This window comes from Aptenodytes patagonicus, chromosome 18 (genome assembly GCF_965638725.1).
Source record: "Aptenodytes patagonicus chromosome 18, bAptPat1.pri.cur, whole genome shotgun sequence".
In the NCBI taxonomy this organism is placed as follows: Eukaryota; Metazoa; Chordata; class Aves; order Sphenisciformes; family Spheniscidae; genus Aptenodytes; species Aptenodytes patagonicus.
The window spans coordinates 13,560,014-13,587,969 of NC_134966.1; the positions used below are offsets into that span (position 1 = coordinate 13,560,014).

General features: G+C 36.8%; 1 protein-coding gene across 7 annotated transcripts in view; it reads right to left on the bottom strand.

The window, feature by feature from the left end:
- GARNL3 (GTPase activating Rap/RanGAP domain like 3) overlaps positions 1–27,956 on the bottom strand; it is a 63,042-nt gene that overhangs the window by 27,391 nt on the left and 7,695 nt on the right. For 3 of the 7 annotated variants that reach the window (XR_012996787.1, XM_076355712.1, XM_076355708.1), the window contains exons 2-17: positions 21,338–21,407; positions 18,914–18,988; positions 17,382–17,481; positions 16,832–16,950; positions 15,957–16,021; positions 13,422–13,485; positions 13,132–13,158; positions 12,648–12,723; positions 11,929–12,027; positions 11,280–11,383; positions 10,108–10,144; positions 9,898–10,002; positions 7,404–7,449; positions 2,940–3,046; positions 1,973–2,094; positions 1,071–1,175 (exon numbers count right to left, since the gene is read on the bottom strand). Coding sequence is in view for 6 of the 7 variants with exons in the window: in XM_076355712.1 (XP_076211827.1) it covers positions 1,071–1,175; positions 1,973–2,094; positions 2,940–3,046; positions 7,404–7,449; positions 9,898–10,002; positions 10,108–10,144; positions 11,280–11,383; positions 11,929–12,027; positions 12,648–12,723; positions 13,132–13,158; positions 13,422–13,485; positions 15,957–16,021; positions 16,832–16,950; positions 17,382–17,481; positions 18,914–18,988; positions 21,338–21,407 (1,321 nt within the window). In the remaining variant the exon portion in view is untranslated. Of the gene's footprint in view, positions 1–1,070; positions 1,176–1,972; positions 2,095–2,939; positions 3,047–7,403; positions 7,450–9,897; positions 10,007–10,107; positions 10,145–11,279; positions 11,384–11,928; positions 12,028–12,647; positions 12,724–13,131; positions 13,159–13,421; positions 13,486–15,956; positions 16,037–16,831; positions 16,951–17,381; positions 17,482–18,913; positions 18,989–21,337; positions 21,408–27,956 lie in introns of those variants that run through there. The other 4 variants (XM_076355709.1, XM_076355711.1, XM_076355710.1 and 1 more) reach the window with 4 other exon arrangements.

Genomic DNA, 27,956 nt, shown 5'->3' on the forward strand with positions numbered 1-27,956 from the left:
TTTTTTTTATTTTCCTTTATTTTTTTTTCCACAGCTGCCTAGAGTGACTAGCTATTTCAAGGTGGTTGGGGAAAGGGTGAGCAAAGCACAGAGGAGTAGACTTTGCAGCCCTGCCAATGCAAGCTTTAACAGCCCTAAGATTCTTTTGCACCAGCTCTCAACCACCTGGCTCCATTCTCTACCTTTAACCAGACCTGGAACTTCTCAGACTCTTCCACTCTTTAGCTTGCTAACTCAGATGAAAAAATGGGAGGGAAGGGAGGAGGCTTGGGTTTTTTTGGTGGTGTGGTTTTTTTTGTTTGCTTTCTTTTTTTTTTTTTTTCCTGTTTTGGTATTCTTAAGATAAGAATACAAAGGTATTCTTAAGATAAGCAGCAGAACCATGTCACCAGTCCAGGATCAAGACAAGACAAGCAGGAAGGGACAGGGGAACTGATGAGCATAGACACTGTCTTTTTTTCTGCTGCAATGAACTGTCAGATCAAACCAGACTATCTAAATCATCAGGAAGTTTTACTCCTTACTGAATCAAAATGTCAATAAGCCCATAGAAGATTGGAGTCAGCATCTGGTATGTTCAAAGAGGTGTGGCAACCTCTGATTTAGCAGAAAGACTGTTGAAACTTCTTCCTGGCTAAAGTAGGGTAAATAATTTCTAAGAAATTCAATCTTAATAAAACATATAGAGGAAACCCATGAAAGACTATGTTTCTTCCAAGCACAGAAAAAGACAGAGCACTCTTCTGCTTGGAGGCAGAAAGCATCTGCTGCATGAAGTAGGGAAAGACCTTTTAGGTTTGATCCTAAGGTGTTATTTTTCCAACCTTCCTTTAGCTTATGTATTTTATACGTATTTGTAATTGTGTTGTGTACCTCAGGTGTTACAGATAAATACTTCTATTCATATTTTACCTTAACGTAGCTTAAACTAATGCAATACTACAAAACTATTTCTGACCACAGAGAACTGCATTAAGTCCTGACATAACTCTGCAAGCTAATCAAATCCTAACAAAAGGGGTGACGCAGTCTTTGTAAACATAGGTGCATACCTCCTAAATTGACCCTACCTGACCAAGCCGGACAAACTCTGCTTGCCGAGCTTCCTCTTTTTTCCGTGTTGATTTTGGGGACTCTGGTAACACATCACTGAAGGACCTTCTATTGAGCATGTTCTAAAACAGAAAACGTTTCTTTTTTAAACTGAACCAAAAGTTTTCATAATCTTTTAATCTGAGTTAACTTAACATGGTATCATTTAAATTTTCTGTCTTTTTTTTGATATTTTCCTGTAGTGATGAATCTAACTGTATAGGTTCTCAGAGAACAGAAACTGCAACTCTCCCAATCCTTGAGTGCTTTACTTTCCAATTTGTCATAGTTTATCACTGTCATATTCTATACAATCATAACAAAGACCACAGACATGAATATATGGACAAAAAAGTTTAAGCAGATATATTTGGCTAAGAGAAATAAACAGTAGGAAAAAAATAGCACCTCACTAATTTTAGAAGTATTGAACTTCTTTTTAGTTACTTAAGAATCACCTTAAGAATAAGTCTTCATCATCTAAAATGAAGTTATCTCATTGTTACCCAAGGGTAAAAATGATCCAAATTTACACATAATGGAATGAGTAAGTGCAGTTTTTATGGTGACAAGACTAACACCTGTATTTGCAGAGCCTAAATTTCCTATTCCCTTGCTGCAGGTAAGCTTATACAAAGTATGACATTGTTATGCTTCTCCTCACACCTGGTTTAAACAAATGCATGAAAAGTCCTATCCTGAAAGGACTGTCTGTCAACTTTCATATAACTGTAAAACAAGTTATATGACAATTGGTATTTAGCCTAGTGTATGCAATTCAGTGCTCATTAGGATTACAGACTTTTAAAGCAATGCAACATTCAACCTGCTAGTGAGAACAGGAAAGCACATGTGAGGGATGCAGGGACTTCTGACTTACATTTACCTTGTGTAGATCAGGCACCAGGTCTTGGTATAAAGAGCGGATCAGCATGTCCAGAGTGCGTTGACGTTTCTGAGAAAATGTTGGGGTTTCCAAGGTGGCTTTTTCCCCATTTATTACTAAAATATTATGGAAAAGAAGATACATTACCTAAATGAACTTTGACAATTTCCACTGACTCTAGTTTGCCTCTGTACAAAAATACCTGTTTTCCCCTTAGTAATTTAGAGTTGCCTCCTTTTTGCACGTTTTTTAGTGACTAATGATCCCTTAAGCTTAAAAGAGAAAAATTAGTAATAGAATTCTACAAGGCATCCCAATAGCCTCCTAACCAATTAAAAAAAATTAAGACAAACTGCTAATCAATTTAAGTACTAAACCAACTTAAATATGCAAAATAAGTTATTAGTCAAGTTCCTGTCAGGTAAGCATCTAATTGTAATCATCACAATCAGTTCTCAAAGATTTTCTCGCTAATTTAGAAGGGCAAGTAAGGGTCAATGAAAACTGGAACAGAATCGTTACAGAATTAAAAAGTTCTTGAAGGTGCTGAAAGGCACCTATGCGGCATGCATTCAGAAAAGCTTATATTTTCAGGTTTTCAGAGCTGCTAACCTAACACCTTCTACTACTAAATATCGAGCAGCATTATAAATCATTCCAGATCTCCAAGTCCTTTAAGAAAATGCAAAGCTAAATATGGCTGCACATTGTGCAAATGTAAAAGTCAGTTTGTATCTAGTAGCCTGAGAAGCATAATTGCATAGAAATTCAGTTTTTTGTTAATCTGACTGGAACAGTTTGATGGAACTGACATCCCACCTACGCTACAGATTTGGAAAAAAATTCTATACAGAACAGCAGCATACACAAGAAAATGCATTTACATTTTAAACATCACAGATTTCAATTTATTAAATCACTTATTAAAAAAGTGTTTCTAGCAAAAGAAAATCTGACTTACATTTCACTAACACAAAATCCCTGAATTCCTCGTGATTTGTAAACACAGGTGGGGATGGAAGGGGAGGCCCAAAGAGAGGAACACTTTCTTCTGAAAATATTTTCAGCCTATTGAAAGAACAATCTTTATCTATATTGAAAATCACATTCAAAACCCACCATTTTTATAGACACTATTCAAAACTGAAGAAAGAACTGGAAACTGTTATCTGGGTATGTCTTAGGTAAGAACTCCCATGGGTCTAACAAAAAACAATCACTTGTAATTATTCACTAGAGCAAAACCCTGCTTCCTTTACACAAACTAACACTAGGACACTAACAATTACAACAGAACTTTGCAGTTCTACTCATAGAGCAATGCTTTTAGTGGCACTAGCAAAATCTAGTCCTTTTCAAAAAAGCATAAAAGAACAGTTCTTCGCCTACAAAATATGTTCTCCTTATAGATTTCCACCTTACCTATGCATTCACCACACACATGGAATATTTGATTCTTTCTGAATAACAATGGCTTACTACAGCTGAATCTGTAGCTCGGGAACAGCAAATTCATTTTCACTGAGGAAGAAAGAGTCAGAATGACCTCCATGACAGCTGGACCTGCTGAGTTCTTTTGATCCATAAGGAATCCGGCATAGCAAGAATGAATGGCAGGTACAAAACCCGTGCATACAACATGCTCAGCAAGCCATAGCTTCTTTAAGGTAAGTAATCATTCCTTGGTATTTCAGGTGACAGTCTGCACAATTTTCTTCACTGTAAGATAGCAGTCGGACAAAGATCTTCCAAGCAGCATGTGCAGCTGACACAGGTCACAGCAAGTTAAGTGGTAGAATTATAGATTCAACCTATCTCTACTGTTACACAAAGCAGTCAGAATTTGCTTGCTCAAAAAACCAGCAGTGATTGACTGGTATTGAGTCAAATGGATTCTAATGGATTCATCTGGTCTTTTTTCATGAAAGCTTAGAAACTGCACATACATCTGAAATGCAGTATTACAGTTGCATGAATATTGATCATTCTAATACCAGTTTCACAGATTCAAGACACAATTTCAGAGATGCCCTATGTCTATCTCCAGGTAAAAAATAATCATTTATCACTACGTAGGGTGTGAAATGTTCCTTGGCTGGAGCAGAATGAGTTAAGATGGGGAAAACCATAACAAAACAATAGACTTCTTGAGCGACATAAAATATAAAGTCATTCTAAGCAGAAGTTCAGTGTCAGACCTCACAGTGGCACTGCATATGAAACAAGGAAAATTTCTCTCAAAAGTCTAGAGTATCCCCTGTTTCTTTTGACTGAAATTTTGGCCACTTGGAAGATTGTCTTCACAAAAAAATAACAGAAGGAACAAGAGTCCCATGCGGGCCTAAGGTGAAGGGACAAAACGAAATGTAATTAGGCCAAGGTGAAATATACAATAATGTATTAAGCCTGTCATATAGTGTAAAAACACCCTGTGGTATGCAGTACGGGAATATGTGTTAAGACTGGCAGAATGAAGCAGCTAAGGAATAAGATGGACTGATCTAGTAAAAGCAGTCAGTTATTCAGAGCGAGAGAGACAAATTTATCTTATTTACTGCTACTCATTTTTTTCCCAAGTAAACAGCAATGTAAAAAGCATTTACCATGGCTAGCCCATCTACTGACTATTAGCTTACAATTAGGAAAACATTCACTTCTTAAAGGCTAATGAGGGATGTATGCCCAGGTTTCTGTCCCAAAACAAGAAGAAAAGAAGAAGTAACTGAGCTTTCACTGCTCATTGGAATCATTAACATGTTCTGTGCCTCTCACAAACTTGGAAATGCTGAAAAGCAGAATCTATGAGGACAATCAATTGGAAAAAAAACCAAACAAACAAGAAGGTGCTCACAAAATCTTAGAGCAAAATAAAACTACTCCTTTTTTAATTGCATTACAGACATTTTCCAAAACAAACCTTAGCTATAAATGTGGGGGGGAACCCACGTATGCAAACTGAAGTATCATGCTGTTGGATTCTTCTCTGGAGCTAGACTGAATGGCATGCTGGAGAAACATAGTAATGTAGATTTCTCTCATCTTATTGAATCAAGATTTAAGTTTCTTAGCTATATTGAAAAATAAAGTTATTTCTAGTGAAAAATTCTTTTGAGATATACTTGTCCATATATATCCCCCCTGTGGATATACATGCACCTCAAGCACCCAAGTTTGTAGACTTTCAAATCCTGCACCTATTTGGCGTACACATGCTTTGTCTCATCTCGTACTTCACATCAAGAGCAACAAGGATGGTATGAACCTTCTCCTCCAGCATGGCCCAAAATAAAGACTCCCAAGTATTAAGGGACTTGAAGAAAGAGCTAAGATAGGAGAAAGCACACATTTATCAGCAAGCTCTCTTGAAGAAATCTAGTTAATATTAATCCATTTTCTTCTCACTTTCATTCTTGTGCATTTCCACATTTGCAATGCAGATGATTTCAACTAACATTCATAAATGAGTAGGTGGAGTTGCAGTTGCACAAAAAGCACCAAACTCTTACTGCTAACAATCAAGTTTTGGAGCTAGGCAAGACGGCTTAGTCAGTCCTGTATCTTTGAGATACAAAAAGTTCCAGTAACCTATATTGCAGCAAGAAGAACAGATTCTTAGATGACCGTGAAGATTGCTCAGCCTATGAAGTATAAAAAGCTTCCAAAGCAAGCCAGAATTTACATACGTTGGAACCATGTGGTTGGATCTGAGCAGCGGCTTCTGAAACCATGGACCATGGCTGGTATCAGTGGTCTGTACTGTGCATTGAGGGAGAGACTAAAAAAGTGCCTGCTACACTTGTACTATATTTTTTAGCTGTCAAAGTGATATGGGTCATTCAAAAAAAAAAAAAAAGCACTAGTGCCAGGTGATCAGTTCCAGGGATATTGCTGGTCTCCTTCACAATCTGCCCGAGTCCTCAGAGTTATGGAATTGTCAAGGAAGGAGGAAGCAAAACTGATCTACCTAAGGACCTTGTATTCCTGGAAGCCGTTTCCAAGTTCAGTTTCTTTCTTTCCACTACAAGCTAACTAGTAGTTCACCTCAAAGGAGCAGACCCAATGCCATCAACTTCAGCTTCGTCCTGCAAATGTGGGGTAGAGTAATTTACAAACAATTTTGCTAAATAATAACTAATGTCATGCAGGCTCACACAGCCATTAGAAATTTGCATTCAAAGCCTAACACATTGACTTCACCCTTCCATCTTGCAAAGTTTTTAGCTTTGAGTGTTGTAGACACACACACACATTCCAGTTTGAGGAATAATTTTAGTTTCACGCCCTGAAATTTCCTTTCTATTGCTGGATAAACCAAACATTTTGGGTTCCTAATATAAATTCTTCAGCCATGAGAGACTTCAGCATCTGAGCTGGCAGTGATTTCAAACCTAACCAATTCTCTCCTCAGGCACATATGCAAAAGAGAATCCAATTCTCCCATTTCTTTTTGACCTAGTCTAAGTAGTAAATGACTTAGCACACTTCCAATAGAAGAGGGATCGCTACAGACATTGCTAGTACTTTGTAAAGGAGAAATTACAGTGGCAAGTCTACATCCTATACTGAGAACTCCAGCACACACACTGTTAGCTAAAGGGTGGCTCTTTTATTTCTCTTTACTGCTTATTTGGTTCAAGCCCAAGGTGAATCCCTTCCATGGGCTCGGACAATGACATCCCACTGCCACTCTGCTTTTTCAAGACTGACAGATATCTCTGGCATCTCACCATTAATCTCAAGACAATAGTTGGGATTAACTATTTGGTTAAAGCCGCTTTGTTCATTAAAGCCTAGGCACGAGGCTGCAGAAATACTTGCTTTTCAGATTCTGGTGAGACCTAACAGACTCAGACTTGGAGAGCATATGCCTCCAAGTGTGAGGGTCCGAAGGCTAACTGAAAAACAAATGAAGAACACATTATTTACCAGCAAAATTCCACTAGGTTTTAAGTACATGATGTCCAGCTGTACAAGTACTCTATTAAGAGCCCTAAAAATGAACTGGTTTGCTTAGCTACAACCGAACCCAGACCTGTGAGGATCTGCAGTCCATGGCTATCACAACATCACATCTGATTAACTTTCATCATACATATAGTTCACTATGTCATTGATCTCACCAGGTCAGAATGTTCCAGGCATATCTTCCATCCTTTTGTTACATTTCATCTAAAAAGTAGTTTTGTTTTGCCCCCTCAGCTTATGCCTGTTCCAGAATTTCATTTTTCTGATGGTTAGAAAAATGCAACTTATTTATAGCCGGTTTACAGCCATCTGCATCCAGGTCCATATTGCTCTTCAATTTTGTAAGTTCATTTGGCTTCCTGGCATACAGACAGGTGTGGCATACAAACAAAATGTTTTCCCGTTATCTCTAAACCATCAGAAATTCAGTGTGAAGTTATTTGTTACAATCAGCACCTACCTGTAACTATCATTCTGCTTATTATATCTCACTAGGGCAAAAATATCTGCCATGAAGTTAAGGAAGTTAATCCAGTACTAATAAAGCTCGCATGTATTTTAACATACTTTTTTTTCCTGCAGCAGATCGCAGATTTAATAAAGGTAAAATATATTAATCAATGTAAATATGTAAAATATTCTAGACTATACACATTTTACTATTTATAAAGGCGGTCCCATACAAAATTTTACTGTGTTTGATCAACAGTTTTAAAAATTGAGCTAGTACCACAAATACAGACTTCTTGCCGTTATATGACGCATAAAACGTGCCATATAGTTCTGTGTGTGTTTGATAGACTTGTGATTAAAAATTCTTTAATTCTTTTAGTAGATAAAAAAAGTACAGATTCTTAACTTCACTTCCACCAAAACTTCCATTGAAGAAAGGATTCCAATAAAATAATTTAGCTAACAGAATTATAAGAAAATAGAGAGGAGGATTTAAAGCGCAAGTACACAAAAATGTATTACCAGTCTTGATTCATAACTTTGGGCAAATCGGGGCGGGGGGGGGGGGGGGTGGGTGTGTCAGAGAAATCCTTATGGTTGCCTTGCAAAATATTTTTATGGAATCAATTAGAGGCTTCTTGCTTTGACAGATTTCCTTAACACCATCTCTAAGTTTTCAGTCCTTATAAACAGTGTCAAAGAAAGTGTAAGTCTGAATAACTTCATTGGCGGTATGGGTTTGTTCCAGATAGAATGAAGAGACCTTTCCCAGTAGCTGTGATCAGCACTATTGAAGACTGCACAATAAAAGAAGACTTACAATGGGATTCAATTATTTCAACATAAGCATCCAGTGCTATTTAAGATGCTTGAGAGTATGTTACCTAGTCTCCAGCTGCTATTCCAAAAGGAGCACAGATCTCCTGTAGGCCCTGAGTCCCATCTGCCAGACCTGTACAGACATTTCAGATATGTTGGGACATCTAAATTGGTGCTGCATGCCTTTATTTGGGTAACTCAATCCTACCCCACAGATGACACATGGCAAACCCTTACAGCAGCTATCATTGCTGTATAGGACAGCACAGTGGGATATATGTATGCTAATTTTTCCCATTGTAGAAGTAACAAAAAAGGGGTGCTATAGTATGTAAGAAAGTGAGTACGAAGTGCTAGTACAGATTCAATGAGCTTTGAGATTTACCACATCTGACACAGATCAGTGTCAATCCCCAGTTTTCTTTCGGACACCTTTATCCCTGGCTACTGTCAAGTGAAAACATCAGGAAGGTGATATGACTCCATCAACCAGCTGTAGATTACTTAAAATGACCTAAATGATAACACGTCCTTATGGATTTAGGGCACATCTGCCCCTGCAACTCATTATGACACCAAGGACAGCTGAACCTCAAAATGTTTGTCAAAAATCAAAAAGAGTGGGGTGTATCAATTACATCACAAGTCCTCCTAACAGTAATAAGGGAAGAATTATTCATTTTTTACTAACACTGACACTCTGAAGAGCTACACTGACTTATTAACATTAGTTAATAAGTTAACTTATTAATTATTTCTTATTAACAATATTTAGGTTCCTCTGATATCTAAAGATTTTTTTTTTTTTAAGTTGTGGAATTCTTTTTATTCTAGTCAATTCTTCCATTTTGAGTAAAAGAGGTTAATATATTAGAGCTTAAATCTAAAAAGTAAGACCAGCCATGGACGAAACTAGAAAGAAAGTTCTAACAACAGTTAGTCAGCCTGAGAAATAGGTTTAGAAGTCATAAGCTTTGCGATCATTTTTAAAAACTCAGCAACAAAGCATGGATAGAAATAAGAGTTTTCTTCTTTCCATCCATTTTTCTTCATTCCATTCCATCTAGCCTAAGAGATGCCAGCTTAGGATCTATGGACCACTAGTGTGACCCCATGATAATCCCAAGCGATTGGCAGCTGGTTTTTGGAATCATATTGTCTTCACAATGTTTTCAACCAAAAGTTTGAAAAACACAGGCTGCCAAAAATCTGGAGAATATGTGGTTTATGGTCTGAAAGATTTGAGAAACACTGATCTAAAATACATAAATACCTAAAATAAACAGCATCTAAACATTAAAAGGCAATATTCAGTAGTTAATGCCAAATTAATTCATATCACTAACAGAAATATTTTTATGAATTTGTTTTATGAAAATGTATGAAATTTAATATGTGAAGTGACCCAAATAAATGTCTTCAATAAAAATACAATTTAAAAAGCACATTCTTCTTTGACCTTATCTTCTAAGTGGTTCAACATAAAAATTGTTTTATGAGGCAGACTTAGAGACTCCTAGTCAAGCAGTTGAAGGTAAAGAATGCAAGAATGCAACTGTCTTTCTAAAATAGTTTTCACTTCCATAAACAGCATGCAGGAAGGACTTAGGGTAGAAGTAAAAGTAACATTGATCTTTTTAAAAAAAAACAAAAACCACTAGAAAATGTAAGGAAAAAGATACGTGTAAAATGAGAGCGAATCATGGATGGCTTGAATGCTGGAGAAGATTCTTCGCCTTCCTGAAATACGATAGTGACAATGTCATTTCCAATATGTCGCTTCCTTTCTACCTGGAAAAAAAAAAAAGAAAAGAAAAAAAGGGAAAGGAAGGAGGGGGGGGAGGGGGAAGAGACAGACACAATGACTTAAAAGACATAAATAAATACCTTACCAATTCTGTGAGAGAATGGCAAAACAATATTCCTAAACTGCAAACAGAAAAATTATGGTCAATATGATTGAAGCCAATATAAAATTATTATTTAACTATAAGCAAGTAAACCTAGCAATACCACGGTGCACACACAAGGCAGCTGCTAAAACAGCAGCTATTGCATATTTTTAAGTTACCAAAGCACTCAATTTCCATAATTTCCATAATTAATATTCATAAATTGGGCAAGGAACACCTAGCATTCCAAAAACCCAAATCCACCACTTGAAATAAAAGGAAAAAAGCTCTGATGCTGAGTTATTCTTTAAAAACAATAAATGTCCTGATTGGCCTCTGGTTTCTGCTGTGATCTTGTCATCAATCCAAGGCAAAAGCATGAGAAAACTGACACAGAAATAAAAAAAGGACAATAAAATTATATCATCTAATTATATTATTATAATAATACATAATATATAATTATTGCTTAAATAAGAAAATAGTAAAACAAGTAATTTGTGAGTAATTTTAGGTAAATCATTATGGATGTGTGATGTATAGGTAAATGTATGTGCTTATAAAGTATTTTTTCCATCATATAATACATAGAAAGGTTCAAGCAATGGATGACAGCACATTTGAACAAGTACCCAAGAACTCACTTAGTCCATCTATGAGAGGGCAACAGTAGTGCTTTAGAGCAAATGCACAAAGCTTGCCATTAACATGCTCACAAGGGGAATTTCTTTCAAGCTACACAAATTGGTACCCGAGTATGAGTTGTGTGTTACATATGTGAGTATTCTGACAATTCACACACAAGTCTAATTTCCAGCCTTCCTAAATTCTTTGAGGTAATGATAATTGCAGCAGTGAAGCTCTACAAGTCATCTGAATTACAGAATACTCAATCGCTTCTCAGTCAATCAATTTTGTCCTTCGCAAGTGTCTTTTGTAGCTTAATAGAGATGATATGAGGTATTATCTTCCAACAAACATCATGAAATTTTCAGCATTAGGTATAATATTGAGGAAAAAAATACAGCAAAAGTCTTAAGACTTACATTTCTAAAATATTAACAGGCAAGAAATCCCTTAATTTCTTTTAAAGTTTTGGAGTTTGTGGTTTAATAAATAAGATTTAAATTTAAAAAAAAAAAAAAGAAAGAAAGAAAGAGAGAACCATGTACCTGCTGCTTGTTCTCTCTAGAATATGGTAGCATGGTTGAAACATGGAACATAATTTCATGCCCTTGAAAAACTGTATAGATGGAACAGGTTCCTGTTGTATCATCTGCAAGGGAAGACAACATTCTCAGCAGGAATATGTCCTTTAAGTTTTCTAAGGATCAAAAGATATTTCAGGTCCTTCTACCAAACCTCCTTTAGTCATCCTTTTTTCTGATCCTTTTTAGAAAATGTCCACGCCACATGTTTTACGTGGGTCCAAACCCAAGTTTGCAACCTAATCTGCATCTTCACACACTTAAAACCTATGACGTCCTTCACTTAGCCTCCTGAAATCACGCATGGTTCTTCAAGTCATGATGCCCTACTACCGTGAAGCAAGTAAAATGTCAGGTTATTCTTCGCCCCATTCCAACATAAAATGAAACCTTGAAAATAGAGGTCATATAAATACTTCTCTTCAACTGCATTCCATACCAGTGATTTAAGCTAACCTGACTTTTTCCTGGTGAAGCAGAGCATTTAGCATGCACATGAGGAAGTCTGTTTTGGGATTGTATTATTTCCACAATATATACAATATGCGTATACAATAAGCAAAAACATTTATATTGCAGCCCGCCCACTTTTTTGCTTCAGATGAGTTCTTACTTTTAGTGTCCAGTCCTCCTCTGTAGCCTGTCCAGCCTTTCAAAGTAATTGTGTCACCCAAGAGATGCAAAAATCTTTGAAAGCTTTCACTTCCAGTTTCTACACATAGAAGGGAGAAACGTTACAACAGAAAAGCACATGTAGTAACAGAACACCTATAAAAAATAATCAAAATACAGGAACTGGTCCCGCTCCCAGGACACGAGGACCAAAAGTTTCAGCTGAATTAGTTTCTCCTCACGTCCTCCAAGCCTTCTACCTCTACAGAAACAGCATCCCAGCCTTGCAGAATAGGCATCATCATGTAACATTAAACAGTGACTTCTTTTACTAACTCCAAGACACTGTTGAAGTGCATAGAAGAACGTGATCATGCTACAAAAACCCAAGAGTGAAAGAACTAGAAACAGTGACTTTTTGCAGGTAACATGAATCGCCTCCTTCAGCTGCTTCCTTTTTCTACATCTTATGTTGTATAATCTATTTCTAGAAAAGAAATTTCAGTATCTTCCAAGTTATAATACTAGGTTTCCTACAGCAACCTTTTATAGAAATAGAAGATTCTAGGCTACAATTTTTCACCCAACACAAACATGAAAACCTAACAAAACTACTGTTCACATAACGATTACCTCCCTTCCGGCTTCCACGTGTAGGCACCATCCTGCATTTTTTTATTCGGATGAATAAAACAATTAAGAAAAAGGTGAAAAACTCACCATTGCTGAACATTTCATCATCTGTAAGCTGCCCATCCTTAGCATAAAGGACTCCAAATTTAAAATTCACAGATCCCTGAGAAATAAAACCAGATATTATATGATAAACAGGCAATCAAAGAAAAGACTTAAAATAATATTTTCTCTAAGGACTTTTATATATGTACTTTTGTATACATCCTACACATGGGAATATACATTTCATACCAACTCCATTACATGCTCAAGTAGTGGATACCTAATAATTTACCTTTGATCATAGATTATGAATTTTGTGATATACTGTTGGTGATCTATTAATATGATATATTAAGTTGGTGCTTAAAATTATTCTTGATCTCATATGTTGCCAAGAAATACATTTTTAACTGCAATAAGCAATTCATTTCTAAGTTGTCACAAGCATGTCAGTGCAAATATTCCAAATACAAAGCCGTATTTGTTGAGCAGGTCTGTGAGCTAGGAGTGATAAGTTTACACTTACCTCTTGCTCTTCAAGAACCAATAAATCCTGTAAACAAAACAGTATCTTTAGCACACTGGTATTAAAGACAACACAAATAAAACTGTAACATCCTTGTATATTTAAGTTTTGTTTTGAAGTGGCCAGCTCAACTGATAAAGACAGTTTACTTTGTAGTATCATGTAACCCTACTCATCATTATTATCCTGCTACTGAAAGAAACAAACTAGTAGCGTTTATACTTAATGACTTATTTTTCTAGAAAATAATAAAGAAAAACAACCAAGTAAACAAAGAAGTCACCTCCTACCTTTTGTATCTCAGGATGAAAAATTTCCCTTGGGCTCTTCTCAAATTTGTCAAGACTCATAGCACTGAAATGCAAATTAAATACTCGTTCATAGAAGGGCAACTATACATTTCAACATTAAACCACTAACTGGTTGCAGTTAGAACTGGTTATAAAAGGAATTGTTCAAAGAGACTCTCTTACATGGAAAGTTTTGTGGAATAGCCATTTCTTTCCCACAATACTAACCTCCGACACTTCTTAAACTTCTTTTGGATTTTAAAAACAGAGATTAGTAAGACACTGCACAGAGATCAGGTTTAAATTTACTGTATTTACTTATAAAGCACAGAACTTTATTCCATCACCCTTCATTTTGGCTTTATACATAATCATTGTGAGCATTTTAAGAGGACCCAATAACCTATCCTATTTTGTAAGCTTTTCTGCTCTCTCTTCTAAAATAATTCAAGGCAAGTCAACTGAAAAATGAACAGTTCAGCATCAAATTCACATGCCAAAGATCCACAAACAGAACAGAAAAAAGTATTTAAATAAGAAGCAAGATCAACCGCCTCAATAAACAGAAATATCTAATTTATAGCATTTTTTCTTAACTCGTGTTTCTGCATTTACTATTATTTTTGCCCATTTTTTCCCCCAGTGTTAATTTATAGAACTGCGCAGCATGTCACAGAGTGCCAAATGCAGTCTGTCTGGGGCACAGTGAACTATCAGAGAGGTCAAATCTGATGCACCTTTCCATCATTGCTTATGCTTGATGACAATGCAGACACGATTTGCTTTAGTTCCTTTTGAAAGGGATTCTAATGTTCCAATTAATTTAGAAAAAACAGATTTATTACTGTAACCAAAATTCTTTGAGACAGTCTGCACCTGGATTCACACTGGCTGTGAGCAGGGTGAAATGTCAAAGGAATATCAATCAGGCCTGAGGGAAGGCTCAAGGACCATAAAAGCAAAAGAATAGTCAGGGAAGAGATTTTAGTCCAAGCCTAAGTCGGCAAAAGGAGATGACATTTATCCAGCTGATCGCAGGTGGCACAGATCCTGGGAGAAGTGGGGAACAAGGTCTGAAACAAGCCTGCATTTTCCTCTGTAAAATACTGGAGCATCACAAGATGGGACTCATGAGCGTGTTTCAGCAAAAGAGTTATGACCCAAGCTAACAGGAGACAAAGTTTCTCCACTCTGGGATGCCTGAGCAAAAATGTATATGTGGGTGAGAGTGGAAGGAGATGCTGGGTTAGAAAGGGATGTTAGGAAGAGATATTTCAGCAATTGGTGGGCAGACATGGACGATCAGGTGCTTATGCAGGTACAGCATGCAGTACTGACAACTAGGAACACTATTCAAGCCAGTGCTGTAGGAGTTAGAAGAGGGGACTTAGCTCATCTCGATGAAGAAGATGAAAGAGATCTGAAGTGTTTTCAACTCACCATCTTGACACTCCAAACCAGAACCACAGCCCAGGAAATCAGAATTAAGAAGTGAGGCTCAATGGTCTGCTTGCCTCTCTAGCAAATTCAGAGGTCTGGGACCCCTCAGAAATCTTTTGCAGTTGTAGGAAAATCCAGATCTGGTGGTACTGACTTCGCATCACAACACATGCCCTGTTCCCAGAATTCTCCTCTCACATCAGCACTGGCAGTGTTATCCAGTGGACTGGCTTCAACCAAGCAAGAGACATTTGCTAGTACTCTATATGGATCAAAGGTTTTGAAGACCTGCAGACTGCCCATTTATCTGGTGCACACTACCTGTTCAGTAAATGAAGGCACTTTTTATGGGTTTCTAGAGGAGGTAAAATCCTTACAGTAGATGCATTTGAAGATGTTGTCAGTGAGGGATTTGAGAAAACACACCACATGATTAGGTCGTAAAAACTGCAGATTAAATTTGGATAAACACTTTGCAAACACGTGCTCTGACGTTTCAGTTGATTATAATCTTGAATGAAATAGAAATGGTGTTGGGCTTGCCCACTTTATATTCTCTTCTGCCACAAAAGAGGCAGGACAGAGTATGAGCATGCCCATACAGACTCTGGCTGGGGGAAAAAATTTTCTTGGCTTCACCGACAGCGTGTATAACTCACCCATAGTGAGACTTACATGGAGACAAGCAACTGAAGAAATAATTCTTGGTTTCTTCCCTGTTTGCTTACTGCTGCTAGAGCCACATAATAACCACCTCTCTAGTCAAAATCTGCTGTTTCTTAGGTCTGTTTATTGTCTATCTAATTTAAAAAGATATTTCTTCTCAACCACTGCAGTTCCACTTAGCACCTGTTTTCCAATTAACTTGAAAATAGTCCCTCTGCTAGGAGTTTTTCTCCATTTTAAGTTGTCACTTTGTCTATTCCACAACAGGCTTTAAAACCACTTTTTGCTGCCTTCAATGATTAAGATTTTTAAACCTGTTTTTACTGTTTTTATAAATCTATCATGAAAACCATGCAACACAAGCTCTGAATTACAGGAAAAGGCCTACAGACAAATATCTTAACTGGTAACTTATTTGTAAATACATACCTTAATATAGATTTCACTGATAATGTTTTTGTGGGACTATAAGGGAGACATATTTTCTGAGTACCCTATAAAAAAAAAAACTAGGAAATATTACAGGACATACTGACTTTTTCTGTATATTCAAATAGGAATATTAATAAAAACAATAAGTAAAAAAAGAAAGAACAAAACCGTGCTAGTTTTACTTAGCCACATTTACTACTGGGGGGGGGGGGGGGTGCGGGCGATGAAGAAAAACTGAATGTGAAACCTCATGGATGGTGCAAAATTTTTACTTAGTTTTAACTACCTTGGCATGCGGTATGAGGGCTGCTGTAACGAGCAGACATTACAAACTATTTCTTTTAAAAAAAAACAAAAACAAAAACATGCATGCATACAGGAAAGCTTTAAATCAATTGCTTGGATAAAAGGCTCTTATGGAACATTAAGTGAAAAAAAAATTCATTAAACAATATTAATGAAACCAGTATCACACCTGCCTATTTTCTTAACATTGTATAAGAAAATCCTAAAAGCAGCATAAAGTCGTTGCCTAAATTCATCACAGGACATAATCAAGAACAATTCAGGCAACATTTCTAAAAATAACAGTTGCAGGCAAGAAAAATTAAAAAATATCTGGTATCACAGATTTCTGTCAGAAAGTTTAGTATAATGTTATCTACAAAGCTCGTTTAGTTTTATCTACTATGGTAGAATTACATGTTCTTATTGTATTAAATGAAAAATATGAAATATTTTTGAAAATTTCAGTATTTATGAAAAATAAATACTGAAATTCTGAAGAAAGCAAAAAAGTGTATGATAAACATATCCAAAACAAACAAGCAAACAAAAAAAGTCAGAGCAGCAATTAAATATTTGTTTCTTACTGTTTTTCTCCAAAGTATTGAATGGTATTGAGGAACGCGCTGATTATTTTGGTCAGACAGTACAACAGACAGAAAGAAAGGGTTCTTCTCTGCATCTGTACCTATATAATTTTGATGAACTGTTAGGGAAAAACAAGAAGCATTATCAACCATAAGGAAGACACACCCACCCACTCATGCATACATGCAGACACACACGCGGGCACAGAGACGTATAAATATGTAAATATATGCATTCATATGTCAAATATATACTTATCTACATACAGATGTGTAAAAAAAACAAGAGATAGGTACAGCCTTCAAGGCCAAGAAGGGTTTCAAAACATCCCTTTTTGGTAGCAGGGGTTCTACTGCTTATAGAAACCCATCCTCTGTCTTCAGATTAAAAAAAATACATGAAACAATAACTTGTTTTCTGTATAGGACAGAAAATGTATTAATACTAAACTAATACCATATGTTTTTCCATGTTTAAATAATAGCAATTCAAAGCTACATTGCATTTTCATTGATCAAAACTTCAATCCATTCACAAAGAGATAATTACCTTTCCCTAAAAAATATTTGAAATACCATCTTGTATGGCACTCTGGGTTTTCCAAATGCACATCCGTTCTGTGCCATGTACCCGGAGCGTAGTCTGTATTCTGAAATAGAATAGGGAGACTGTCAGATCAAATGCCGAGTGAAAGAAAAGGAGACCATAACACAGGCAAAAGCCAATCAAGAGTGGCTGATTCACCAGAAGAGTTTTAGTTGTACACTGTTTTTTAAAAAGCAAAGAATTATTCTGAAGTCAGTTGTTGCGCAGCTGAAATTAAAATTTCTCCCTCTCCTTTTTTTCCTCTTTTCTTTCTAAGTAACTACAGTCTTTTCCTGTGGTACCACTGTTACTGGTAACAGCTTAGTATTCCAGTGAAAAGAATGTATTTCAATGTGGAATTTGAAGCCCAGTGGTTTTAAAACTTAAAAGTAAATAAATTAATAAACAGAATTCTGCCTCCGGGTTATCATTTGCTCAGTTCTTCCCAAAACAATCCTCAAGGACTCCTTGCTAGACCACAGCATGCACTGGAAGTTCTTCAGTGTTGTTTCTGGCTTGGCCGGTTAAGTTAAATTCCCAAGCACCCCTCAAGTCCTTTTCCACTAAGAATTAACATATGCAGAGAAAAAGCCATTCTCCATATCCATTCACCATGTGGCAATTCATCACCCACTCAGAAAAATCTTTCTGTGATACAAGCTAATCAGCTTGTGAACTGCATGAAACTGAACTAAAAAGACAGTGTACAGAACATGACCCCACAGAGAATCAATGCAGAATAGTTAGATTGCTTTAAACTCTGCACCCAGTGCTGATGCAAACAGATTATCAGTCATAGTTTACCGTTAATATTCGTTCATTACAAGCTTACCAAGACCTTACATATATTTCAAGAATATAAGGTCTTCTTTCTTTCAATATTAAGATGATATTTACAGCTGAAAAAGTTTTGCAAAGAAAGATAAAAAAATGAAGATAAGCAGAAACCTAAGTGTCACTGGATTGGTTGCAGGGACACACCACGAGTTTAGCAGCACAGGAATCTGGAGGGAATGACTCTCTCAGGCTCCACTCAGCTTCTTTATCTCTTATTTAAAGATAAGCATAGCTGCCAAAAGACAACTAAGGGGGAAAAAAATGAAGCTATAACCTCATCACAAGCACAAAGATCATCAGGACACCAATATAAAGTGATGAACTAGAGACTGTGAAATGTTATTCAGAGGATAAGATAGGTATTTTTCTTCTAACATGATCAGGTGAGCAAAATGTTACCAAAACTAAATGAAATACCAGCTTTTCCCTTAAAAACTTAAATTGTCAAGATTACATACTCTTGAAAGAAGAGCTAGGCTAGACTGGGGGGGGGGGGAACCCACCATCTCCCTCCTCTTAGATTCTTACATTCTCATATTATTTAGCATTTTTCAAGTCCCCTTCCTTAGCAATTGATTGCAAATACATCTTTCAGTGGTGAAGAATAACTGAAGCTGAACTATTTCTTCAGCTTTCTATGAGTATCTTTAGCCACTTACCTCACCAGAGGAGCCGTTTTCCACGCGGAACCGTCCAGCTCTTTGAATGGCTCCATCAGCATCACTAGATATAAGCTATAAGAGAGTTTAAGACAGGTTCTAGTTCCAAAAATAGCCGTATGATCAGCAATCAAAGCTTACTACGGTTTCTTCTTCTCCCAGGCACCATATGACTACCCACAGAGAAGGGATCAGCATAGCTATTTACTAATTCGACTATGGATTTGGAATGACCCAATTATAACTCTAAGGAGGCACGAGCAGGAGAGCTGTTCACTCTTTTGGTAGATCCCAGTACTAATCAGAAATTCTCCTGTCTCAGATTTTGGCTGCATCAACACACAGAATGCCTACAGAGGGACTTGTCTGCTTTCCAGAAACTGATCTTGAAGCTTGCTCCTTTCAAAACAATGGATCTTACAGACATGATGATTCTTGTCCTCTCAGCCTTGCTAAGCGTAAAACTCTACTTTTTGGCAGTATTACCGGGACTAGCAGTCTTTTACTGCATTTTATTTATTGATGTTTTCCAGAGACGGAGAGCAGCAAGAATCTCCAAACATAATACTCAGTGATTATACTGAAGAACATAAGGTACAGGAGATGTCCTGGTCTGCTTCCAGCATTAACATCAGAAAATACAACTTATTTCCAGCTGAAGACTTCAACAGTTTCATAAATGCCTGGTCTTTTTATAAGGGAATCTAGGGATTCCTAGAACACTGAAACTCTCTTTGTTGTTAGAAAAGCTCTTGAGAAGTCAGTAAAAACATAGGATAACACAACAATACTGATGTGTTCAGCAACACTGCTTAGGAACCCTACAAGAGAAGGGGAGGAGAATGCTGGCAATGATACTGCATGTTACTCCTGTCAAAACTATAAAAAACGAGATTGTCACGTATCATACCAGACTTATGAAATGGGATCTGAACAACAATACTGCAATGGTGTATCATTCCTTGCTTCCCTCTAGCAATCCATGTTATTCTAGGATAATACTTTCTCCCTTTACTTGGTGGAAGAGTTATCACAACATTTTTAAGTTCTCTTTGCTCCTTGCTTTGAAGTGATCTGAGGCTATGTCAGGAATAAACTAACATGGCAAAAACTCCAACACATCCTGGTGCCTTGTATAAACTGTAAGAGAAATTATACGGACAACTGGTTGTATTACACCAGTGGGAAAGACACAGGAAAAAATGTTTAGGGCAGAGACAAAATAATTGTGTTTTAATAAATAAAAGGTGGAAATAATTGAGCAATTGAGATGCTGCTGTGGAAAATATTAAGCAAGAAATGTTCAATATTAAACATTTAGAAATTTGAGAAGGCAACAAGCACCTTTATACGTTTGTATTCCAAAAGATAAAAAGACACTTTCATAAAATACTAGCAGAATTTTAAGAAAACCAATCAAAAGACCATTTGTGTGAGCTTACTGTGAATTTGTAATTACCAATAAATTCTTCTTTTCCAGCAAAAGAATCTAAGTACTAGTAATGAAAGAGCCTCTTAGCAGAAAGCAGTTCACTGGCTTTTTTGATTAAAACACCACATCTAATAAGTGGAACGTATGGAAAGAAAAGAAAGATACCTGGTGTTCTTGCAATGCAACTTCCAGCAACTAAGCCACCAATTTACACACATATTAATAAATATACTATCCCAGAACTTTAAATTACAACTATACCTAGTAGAAAATTAGTGATTTCTTCCCACAGTAAGAGAGCTGGAGTTCAGTTTCTTTACCCCTCCCCACTTCTGTTTTCCTATAGTAAATTTATGTAATTTCATTATGGCCTTGTATACAGAGTGATGTTATTTTACCTACTGACATATTGCTATTTTCACAGCAGAGACGAGATTTATATATATGAGAAAAATGAAGTGCCAACTTAATCTTTGAATTTGAAGAAAATGCAGAATAACTGACAGATTTTAGGAAACAGTTTTCAATATCCTTATCTGACTAGTTCTTTCAACTTTAAACCCTCTCCCACTACTTTGAGGCCTGTACACATAAAATCACATACACACATATATATGTACACCCACAAGCACGCATACAGTTTTTAATTCACATAATTGCAAGTACTTCATCAAATACTACCCTAATATTTTGCAATCTTCAGCTTATAAGAGGAAAAAAGGCTCAATTGCCATCTGGGGGTAAACACGATACTTATATAACACTTCCTGTCCTGTTATGATGAAATATTCACAAATAAGGTAGTAAAAAGATTTCCTAGCACAGGTCTAATATATCTATTCCGAAGCCTCTTTTTATTACCCTATAACTTTCAAGTCCCGCTTAGAAAGCACATTTTCCAAACTAGATCCAATTTTTTACCTGGAATTGAAAAGGATTTGAGCTCTGCATTATAAGCTGCTAAAATCAGAGGACAGGCTATGTAAACTTACTAGCTCCACAGATCCGTAATGCTTTCTGCTAAACTCTCCACGTCTGCAACCCAGATCTTCAGAGACAGAGCTGGAATAGAAACACTTCATCAGTGTACACAAGTCAACTAGCCTTAGATCTCCTGCAACGCTATATCCTGCCATTAACAAATATCATTCCTGCTGAACAAGGTTCACAATGCATAAACTCATTACTGCAGGAAACACTCCTTACAATGCGCACAATCTCTAGCAGCCATTGCAGTCTGGCTTTTATATTACCCCCAAAGGAAAAGAAATGTCTGTGTACTGACTGGAAGCAAAAGCTATGATTAAATTAAATATTTAGTCATGATGTGATCAGAGTTCCAAAGCGGGTGGTGGCTTATAACCACGTTTGAAATCTGCATTTAATCTAAGGGAAGAAAAACTACAGTAAACTTAATGCATCAAATAGGACAACTGCACTATGCTCAATAAGCTCACACTTAGTATGTTGCTACTGTTTTTTTCAGAGTCTTTTTTTAGCCTACACACAAAGAGAAACTAAACAATTACTTTAATTCAAAAGCGTAAGGAAAGAACAGCATTTCATAGGTTTCCCCCCTACCAACCTTAACAAAGATAAAATTTTCAAGCAAGCGAAAGTAATCCTAGAATGCAAAGTTCAAAATCTACATGCATTATCACATATAATCTCATACCATCATGTCACATTAAGCACATCACTACATGCTTCATGAGGTCAAAACTGATAGCAAACATATCCTCTAACCATAAACACTAAGCCTCCTGCCTTTGCAATGAGGATATAAGTGTTACAAATACAACCTAAATAAAGATTTAGATGCAAATTTAACATAAACCTTGATTACCCAGTCTGTACCAGGGCTAGCAGCTCAATCCCTCCATCATACTCCAAACTTACAGTTCATCCTTCAGTCAGCAGTAATGAAAATAAAGTCATTTAATTTTAATGGAGAAAACCCAAACGAAACAACAAGAAACCCTCCATCCAGCAATAAGAGATTGAATTTTCTGAGAATTATCAGTACTGTAAATTGCCATGTTACATTGACAAACAGATGAAATATCTAAATTTTAATGCAACATCCTCATACGTGCTTCTTGACTGTAGGAGATACTGCAACACTGGACTCCAAAACATTTTAATTTTTAGACAGCTTTTCTATTTGGATTTGTATTTGTACTTAAAATTTATTAAACATGATTCATATTTCTGAGTTCTGTCCACTTGGATTCCATGTCTTTACCCAAGGAGAAGCAATACAAACAAGACATATCTAATAAAACGTTAAAACTCACCAAAATAGTTCTAGTATTGGCTTCCAGTATGTAAATTACGCAGGAAGGGTAAGAACATGACAATAATAGTCATTTTAAATGACCCACACGCCGAAGCAGGAATGTTAGCTGCCACAACAACAGAGCTGCCTTTCTAACTTCATGAGAATAAAACCTTTGGATGACACTATTGCTTTTGGTAACGTATACCCTGTACTTTCTCGGTCAGTTGCCTTTCAGCCAGACCCCTTGTCACACAAACACATCTATACTGCTTCCTAAGCAAAAATGACAGTATACAGCCAGTTTGACCCCTGAAGGCAGTGAAGCCATAGACTATGTTCTGACACCTATGGGGGCACATGCATACATGCCACAGCAGCAGTAACATGAATGACTTGAGGAAAGCTGCCTTCAAGAACCAAGGTTAATCCACATTAAATGCAATTTTTACAAGCTCCAAAACAATCAGTCAGTTGGAAGTATTATGACCTAAACACAAATACAATGATTCAAGCTTTCAGCTTGTGGCTGCCTGCACAATAAACTTATGTTTGACTGGGGACAGTTACTAATCTTAACTTTCCTGAGAATCGGCGCAAAATACCTTCCAGGAAAACAGTAAGTTCCCATATCAGGAATCTGCACAGCAGAGATGGAAAAAGTCTGTCACACAAGAAGAAACTGGGCTTGGGTCCTGATCTAAGAAGCCCTTGTCATCAAAGCAGCTACAATTTGATCTTACTTATGATATGCTGTTTGTAGACATAAGTATTTCAGAGTCTTACCATACTTGAGATCAAAAAAAATAAATGTTAAAGCCTGCAGTTCAAGCCGTTTGTACTCTAATTGAAAGTAACAACAATAACTCCTCCTTTTTCCCCACAGCAGGACAGAAAGTAGATGGAGACAAAATGAGAAGAGAAACAGTATTAAAAACTTAAGAGATACATAAATTACAAATGAGCCACAACAAGAGTCAGTTCAGCGAGTAAGGCTACTTCAGGTTGCTACCTGAAAAAAGCATGCCCTGAAGATGGAATTTTCAAAGTTTGTGGCAGTACATCTCTATCTTTTCACATTTGTGACACTGAGAATTTTCAGAGCCTTATCAACTGGACAAAGATGAAACAATCTTAATGGAGACCAACAGAAGAAACTGTTCTTAAGTCAGGAAGTCTGAGCACCCAGAAGTAGGTTCAAATCTTAAGCGATCACTCACCACAAGGACTTCACGTCCAATACTTTTATACACCTACTACTACTGCTGTTGAACCTTTGAATGAACCTTGCCATGCAATACTGCCGCGTTGTTGCACAGAAGTTGTAGCGCCACACATTTACAGCTCCTTCTGAGCCTGCAACACAGAGAAGATGGCCCACAGTAGTGAAAAGACTGAATGTTCCTGTGAGCTGCACATCTCAAATAACTTCTGTTACAGTTACCTGCTACTTTATGTGGGTTGACATGCTCATTCTAAGTGTATTTGGACAGTCTCTTTTCACGCTGCTCCTACATGACATTTACAAGGAAATCATGCATGGTTTACATTTTATTGCAAATGCATCATCTTCTCCCATCTTTCCATCATCTGAAGGGAAGTATAAAAAACCCAAACTTTACTTCAGTATGGTTTGAGGTAAAGAAAAATTTTGAAGCTATTACTCATGAGTTCTCATCTTTTCTTTCAGAAGGAAACACACATAAATCTGGCTAACAAATTTTCTCTGCAGTTATTAAGACTGGGTAGCATAAAAGAAAAGTATTTCAAGATTAGCATCTATACAGACAAAAATAAAGACATCAGATTTTCTTTTCCCTTCCAGATAGAACGAAGAGTTCCCAAGTTTAGTTTTGTAAAAGTGATCTTTCGCCTCTTCACACATCTCGGAGAGAATTTGGAAAGTTCAGATAAAACCTAAAAAGTAATAATGCATCGAATGCAATTTTTAGAGTTCCTGCATTTTGAGATACACATGAAATTTGGCAGATGCTTCACAGAACAAATGGAATGCCTCATCTGTAATATATTTTAAGACACTGTGGGGTTTCTATTATATTTTTTACTTTTACAGAAAAATCAGGTAATCATGGTAGTGCTAGCATTTTCTTTGTGTGCTACTTTTGTTCTACAAAATTCATTTTTGTGGCTAGGTGTGCTAGTTGCCTTAGAAACCACTGTAAAAGCAATTCCGATCAATGAACACTTGTCATCGTCAGTACTGGTGGCAGAATGTTATGGAAACAGCAGTCAAGAGAGATTTTGCTGTCACTGAACTCTGAAATTCAGTCTTTGATCAAATGAAGAAATGTATGTAAGATGACAATTCAAGGAGTGGGTAAAAAAAATAAAATAAAAAAATCCAACAATAGTCACTAGCACAATAAATCTTTCCAAGTCTAGGGAAAGCCAGGTCACTGTTTTGTGTGTCTGACACCTGGACAACCCCAAACACAAATATAATACAAATTAGAAAGTCACCACAAAGAGCATCTGGCCTACTGCGCTTTGAACGGAACCATCTCCACCTGGATAATTTTTTAGCAACTTTCATCAGTCATGCGATAGCTCCACAAAGCAGAAGAAAAAGCAAGCTGAGGTTTATAAAACTGAACTACTTTCTGCTTTGTGGCAAAGCTAACCTCAAAATGCATGATACCAGAGGAAAATGCCATCTCGTGAATTACCTGCATGATAAGCCCAGGGAGTTATGAACGCATTTTAGAACTATCTGCATACATACAAACTAAGTCCTATACCTTAATTTGGTGATATTTCAGCTGAGTGAAAGTCAAACTCTATCAGGAAAAGCATGTTGAGATCTCAGCATATTAATGCTGCAGAGATAACAAAGTCAGTAGCTAACAAAAAGCTTTAAAAAATAAAATATGAAAAGAGTATTCAAAACCAAACACTGTGTAACTAAGAAATGGATATAGGTATACAACACATGAATGCACTAATGTAACAAAATACAGGTTATCGAGTTAAAGGAGGACACGACATGAAAGCCATTCATTTAGAAACAGAGAATCAAAATGTATATTAAGGTATATGCCTGGCAGCCCAGGTAAAGAGCCTGGAAAGTAACGTCCAAAACATGGTGGCAGAATTAAGAGCAAACCAGATCCACCGGTCTGATCTTAATTAAGATCATTAAGATACATCCCTACAACGACTACTGCAGTAACATTTCCCAACCAGAGAGTCACAACAAAACAAAGGACAAAGTGAGGTGCAGAGTTAGCTTTGGGTTCTACCATACCAATCTTTTTTTTCCTCGACATGGAAAAGATGATTGTCCTCCACACTCTGTCAGGTGTACTCAACATTGCTTCTAGCAACGTTCTGGAGGCTGATTAGCCCAAAGAAAGGTTCACCATAAAGACTCCCTGATGTCCATGAGAGAGAGGATGTTGAAGGAGACCATCTGATCTACAAACTTATGGTTTACCTGCACTTGCAAATACAAAGCTCTTCACAACCAGTGTGATGTCTACAAAACTATATTCTCTATCACATAAATATATCCTCTATTCCAGATTCTCCAGAAAAACTTTTGATCTAAACAATCCCAGTATGGTTATTAGATTTTTTTTTTTTTTTTTTTTTAGCATTTCTATAATAACAAGCCATAGAATAGCTGCCTTTAGGAGGCACTCCAACATACTCCAACATTTCACATTTCATCAGCTTTGCTGGCCACAGAATGACAGGGAGCACGGCTGTTTCAGAGTTCTGTCATTGCATGATAGACACAATGATAAGCATGCAGACAGTAAGCCAACAGCAGTATACGTAAAATAACAAGGAGACAGCACTGTCACATTCTGCAAGGAAACTGGCAGAGGCTTTGCACCACTGTTCATCAGGTCTTGAGAAGAAGAGTTACTGCAATACCACAGCCAGCTTCCAGTGCAATCCCATAGTCACAGACACCTATGGCGACACAGGTGAAAAAGAAAGACGTGATATCCATGCGTGCCTTGTAAGGTGAACCCACAGGACTCCATTCCAGCCCAAATACCTAAGATCTATCTCTACTAAGGGTACAGAGATTCACAGATGCAGCGAGACAGGGTATATTCATCAAATGATGCAGAGAACACCAAGAGCAAGCAAGTTTAATGGGAGAAATAATCTGTTTTCTTAGACCACACGATATAGATGGAAAACACAGACAAGCTCAGAAAAAGCATAAAGAACAATTTGTGCGCCTGAAGGATTTATGCTCCTATCCTCTCCACAAGCTACATTCCAATAATTTAAGGAAGTACATTGTCTCACCACAAACCACACCCTTTGGTATCAAAAGCATTTTTCTGACACCGCTCTCGTTGTTTAAAAAACAGGAGTACATCTGAGAAAAATGTTGATTAAAACAAGTGTTTTAATATTGTTATCCATTTGTGTCCCAATTCAAAGTACCTAAAACATACCTAACTTTCAAACACACTAGCAGTCCTTTTAAAAAACAGAATTATACCCAAGAGCTAATCTCTGCTTCTTCTGAACCTAACTACTTCATATCGCACTTCTACTTCACATCATACTTGTCATCTGCTTCGTATCAAGCACTTAAAGCAGAATCTCACACCAACATAAATGCTACACAGACAACCTCGTGAAAGTTAAGCATCTTATCCTCAATTTATGCATAGGTAAGATTTACATTGTCATGATATTTGCATAAGCGCACATATTCCCCAATGAATTCTAGCCTGAATACCTCTTTGACTATCCATTCTTGGTTACCACCAATATCACATTATTTAATTTAAAAAAATATGTTGTGATTAGTATTAGCTTTTCTTATTAATTTTCTTCATTGGATTACATCCTTCCTCAGTCCTGACCTGATCTACATCAGAAAAACACCGTTGCTCCAGTTATGCCAGTTTTAAAGTAGTTTTCACCCTATTAAGATGAACTGCCAGCACTGAAATACCTAGGTTAGTTTACCAGTGGCTCAGACCAGTTTGGCTTAATAATTTAAAACGTACTTATATTGCAAAGTGTTTTAATACAGATGAGCTTTTATTCACATGAAAAAAAAAACCAGCTTATTAACATTTGTACAGCACCCAGGGTACACTCCACCTCCCTCTTCCGTTTGTTTGGGAACACAGGTGCTGTTGTATAAATGTACAGTAATGAGGAAGAGGAGAGAGGACCAGCTTCCTCCCATTTCAACAGAAGCTCCTACAAACTTTAACAGTCCTGAAAGTCGAACAACAAACCCAGTTTAAATATATTTGCTAATCTAAACTTAGGCACGTATTTTTAGGATCCTAGTGTCAAATCAGTTTTGTCTTTTAGGAGTTTGACACTGG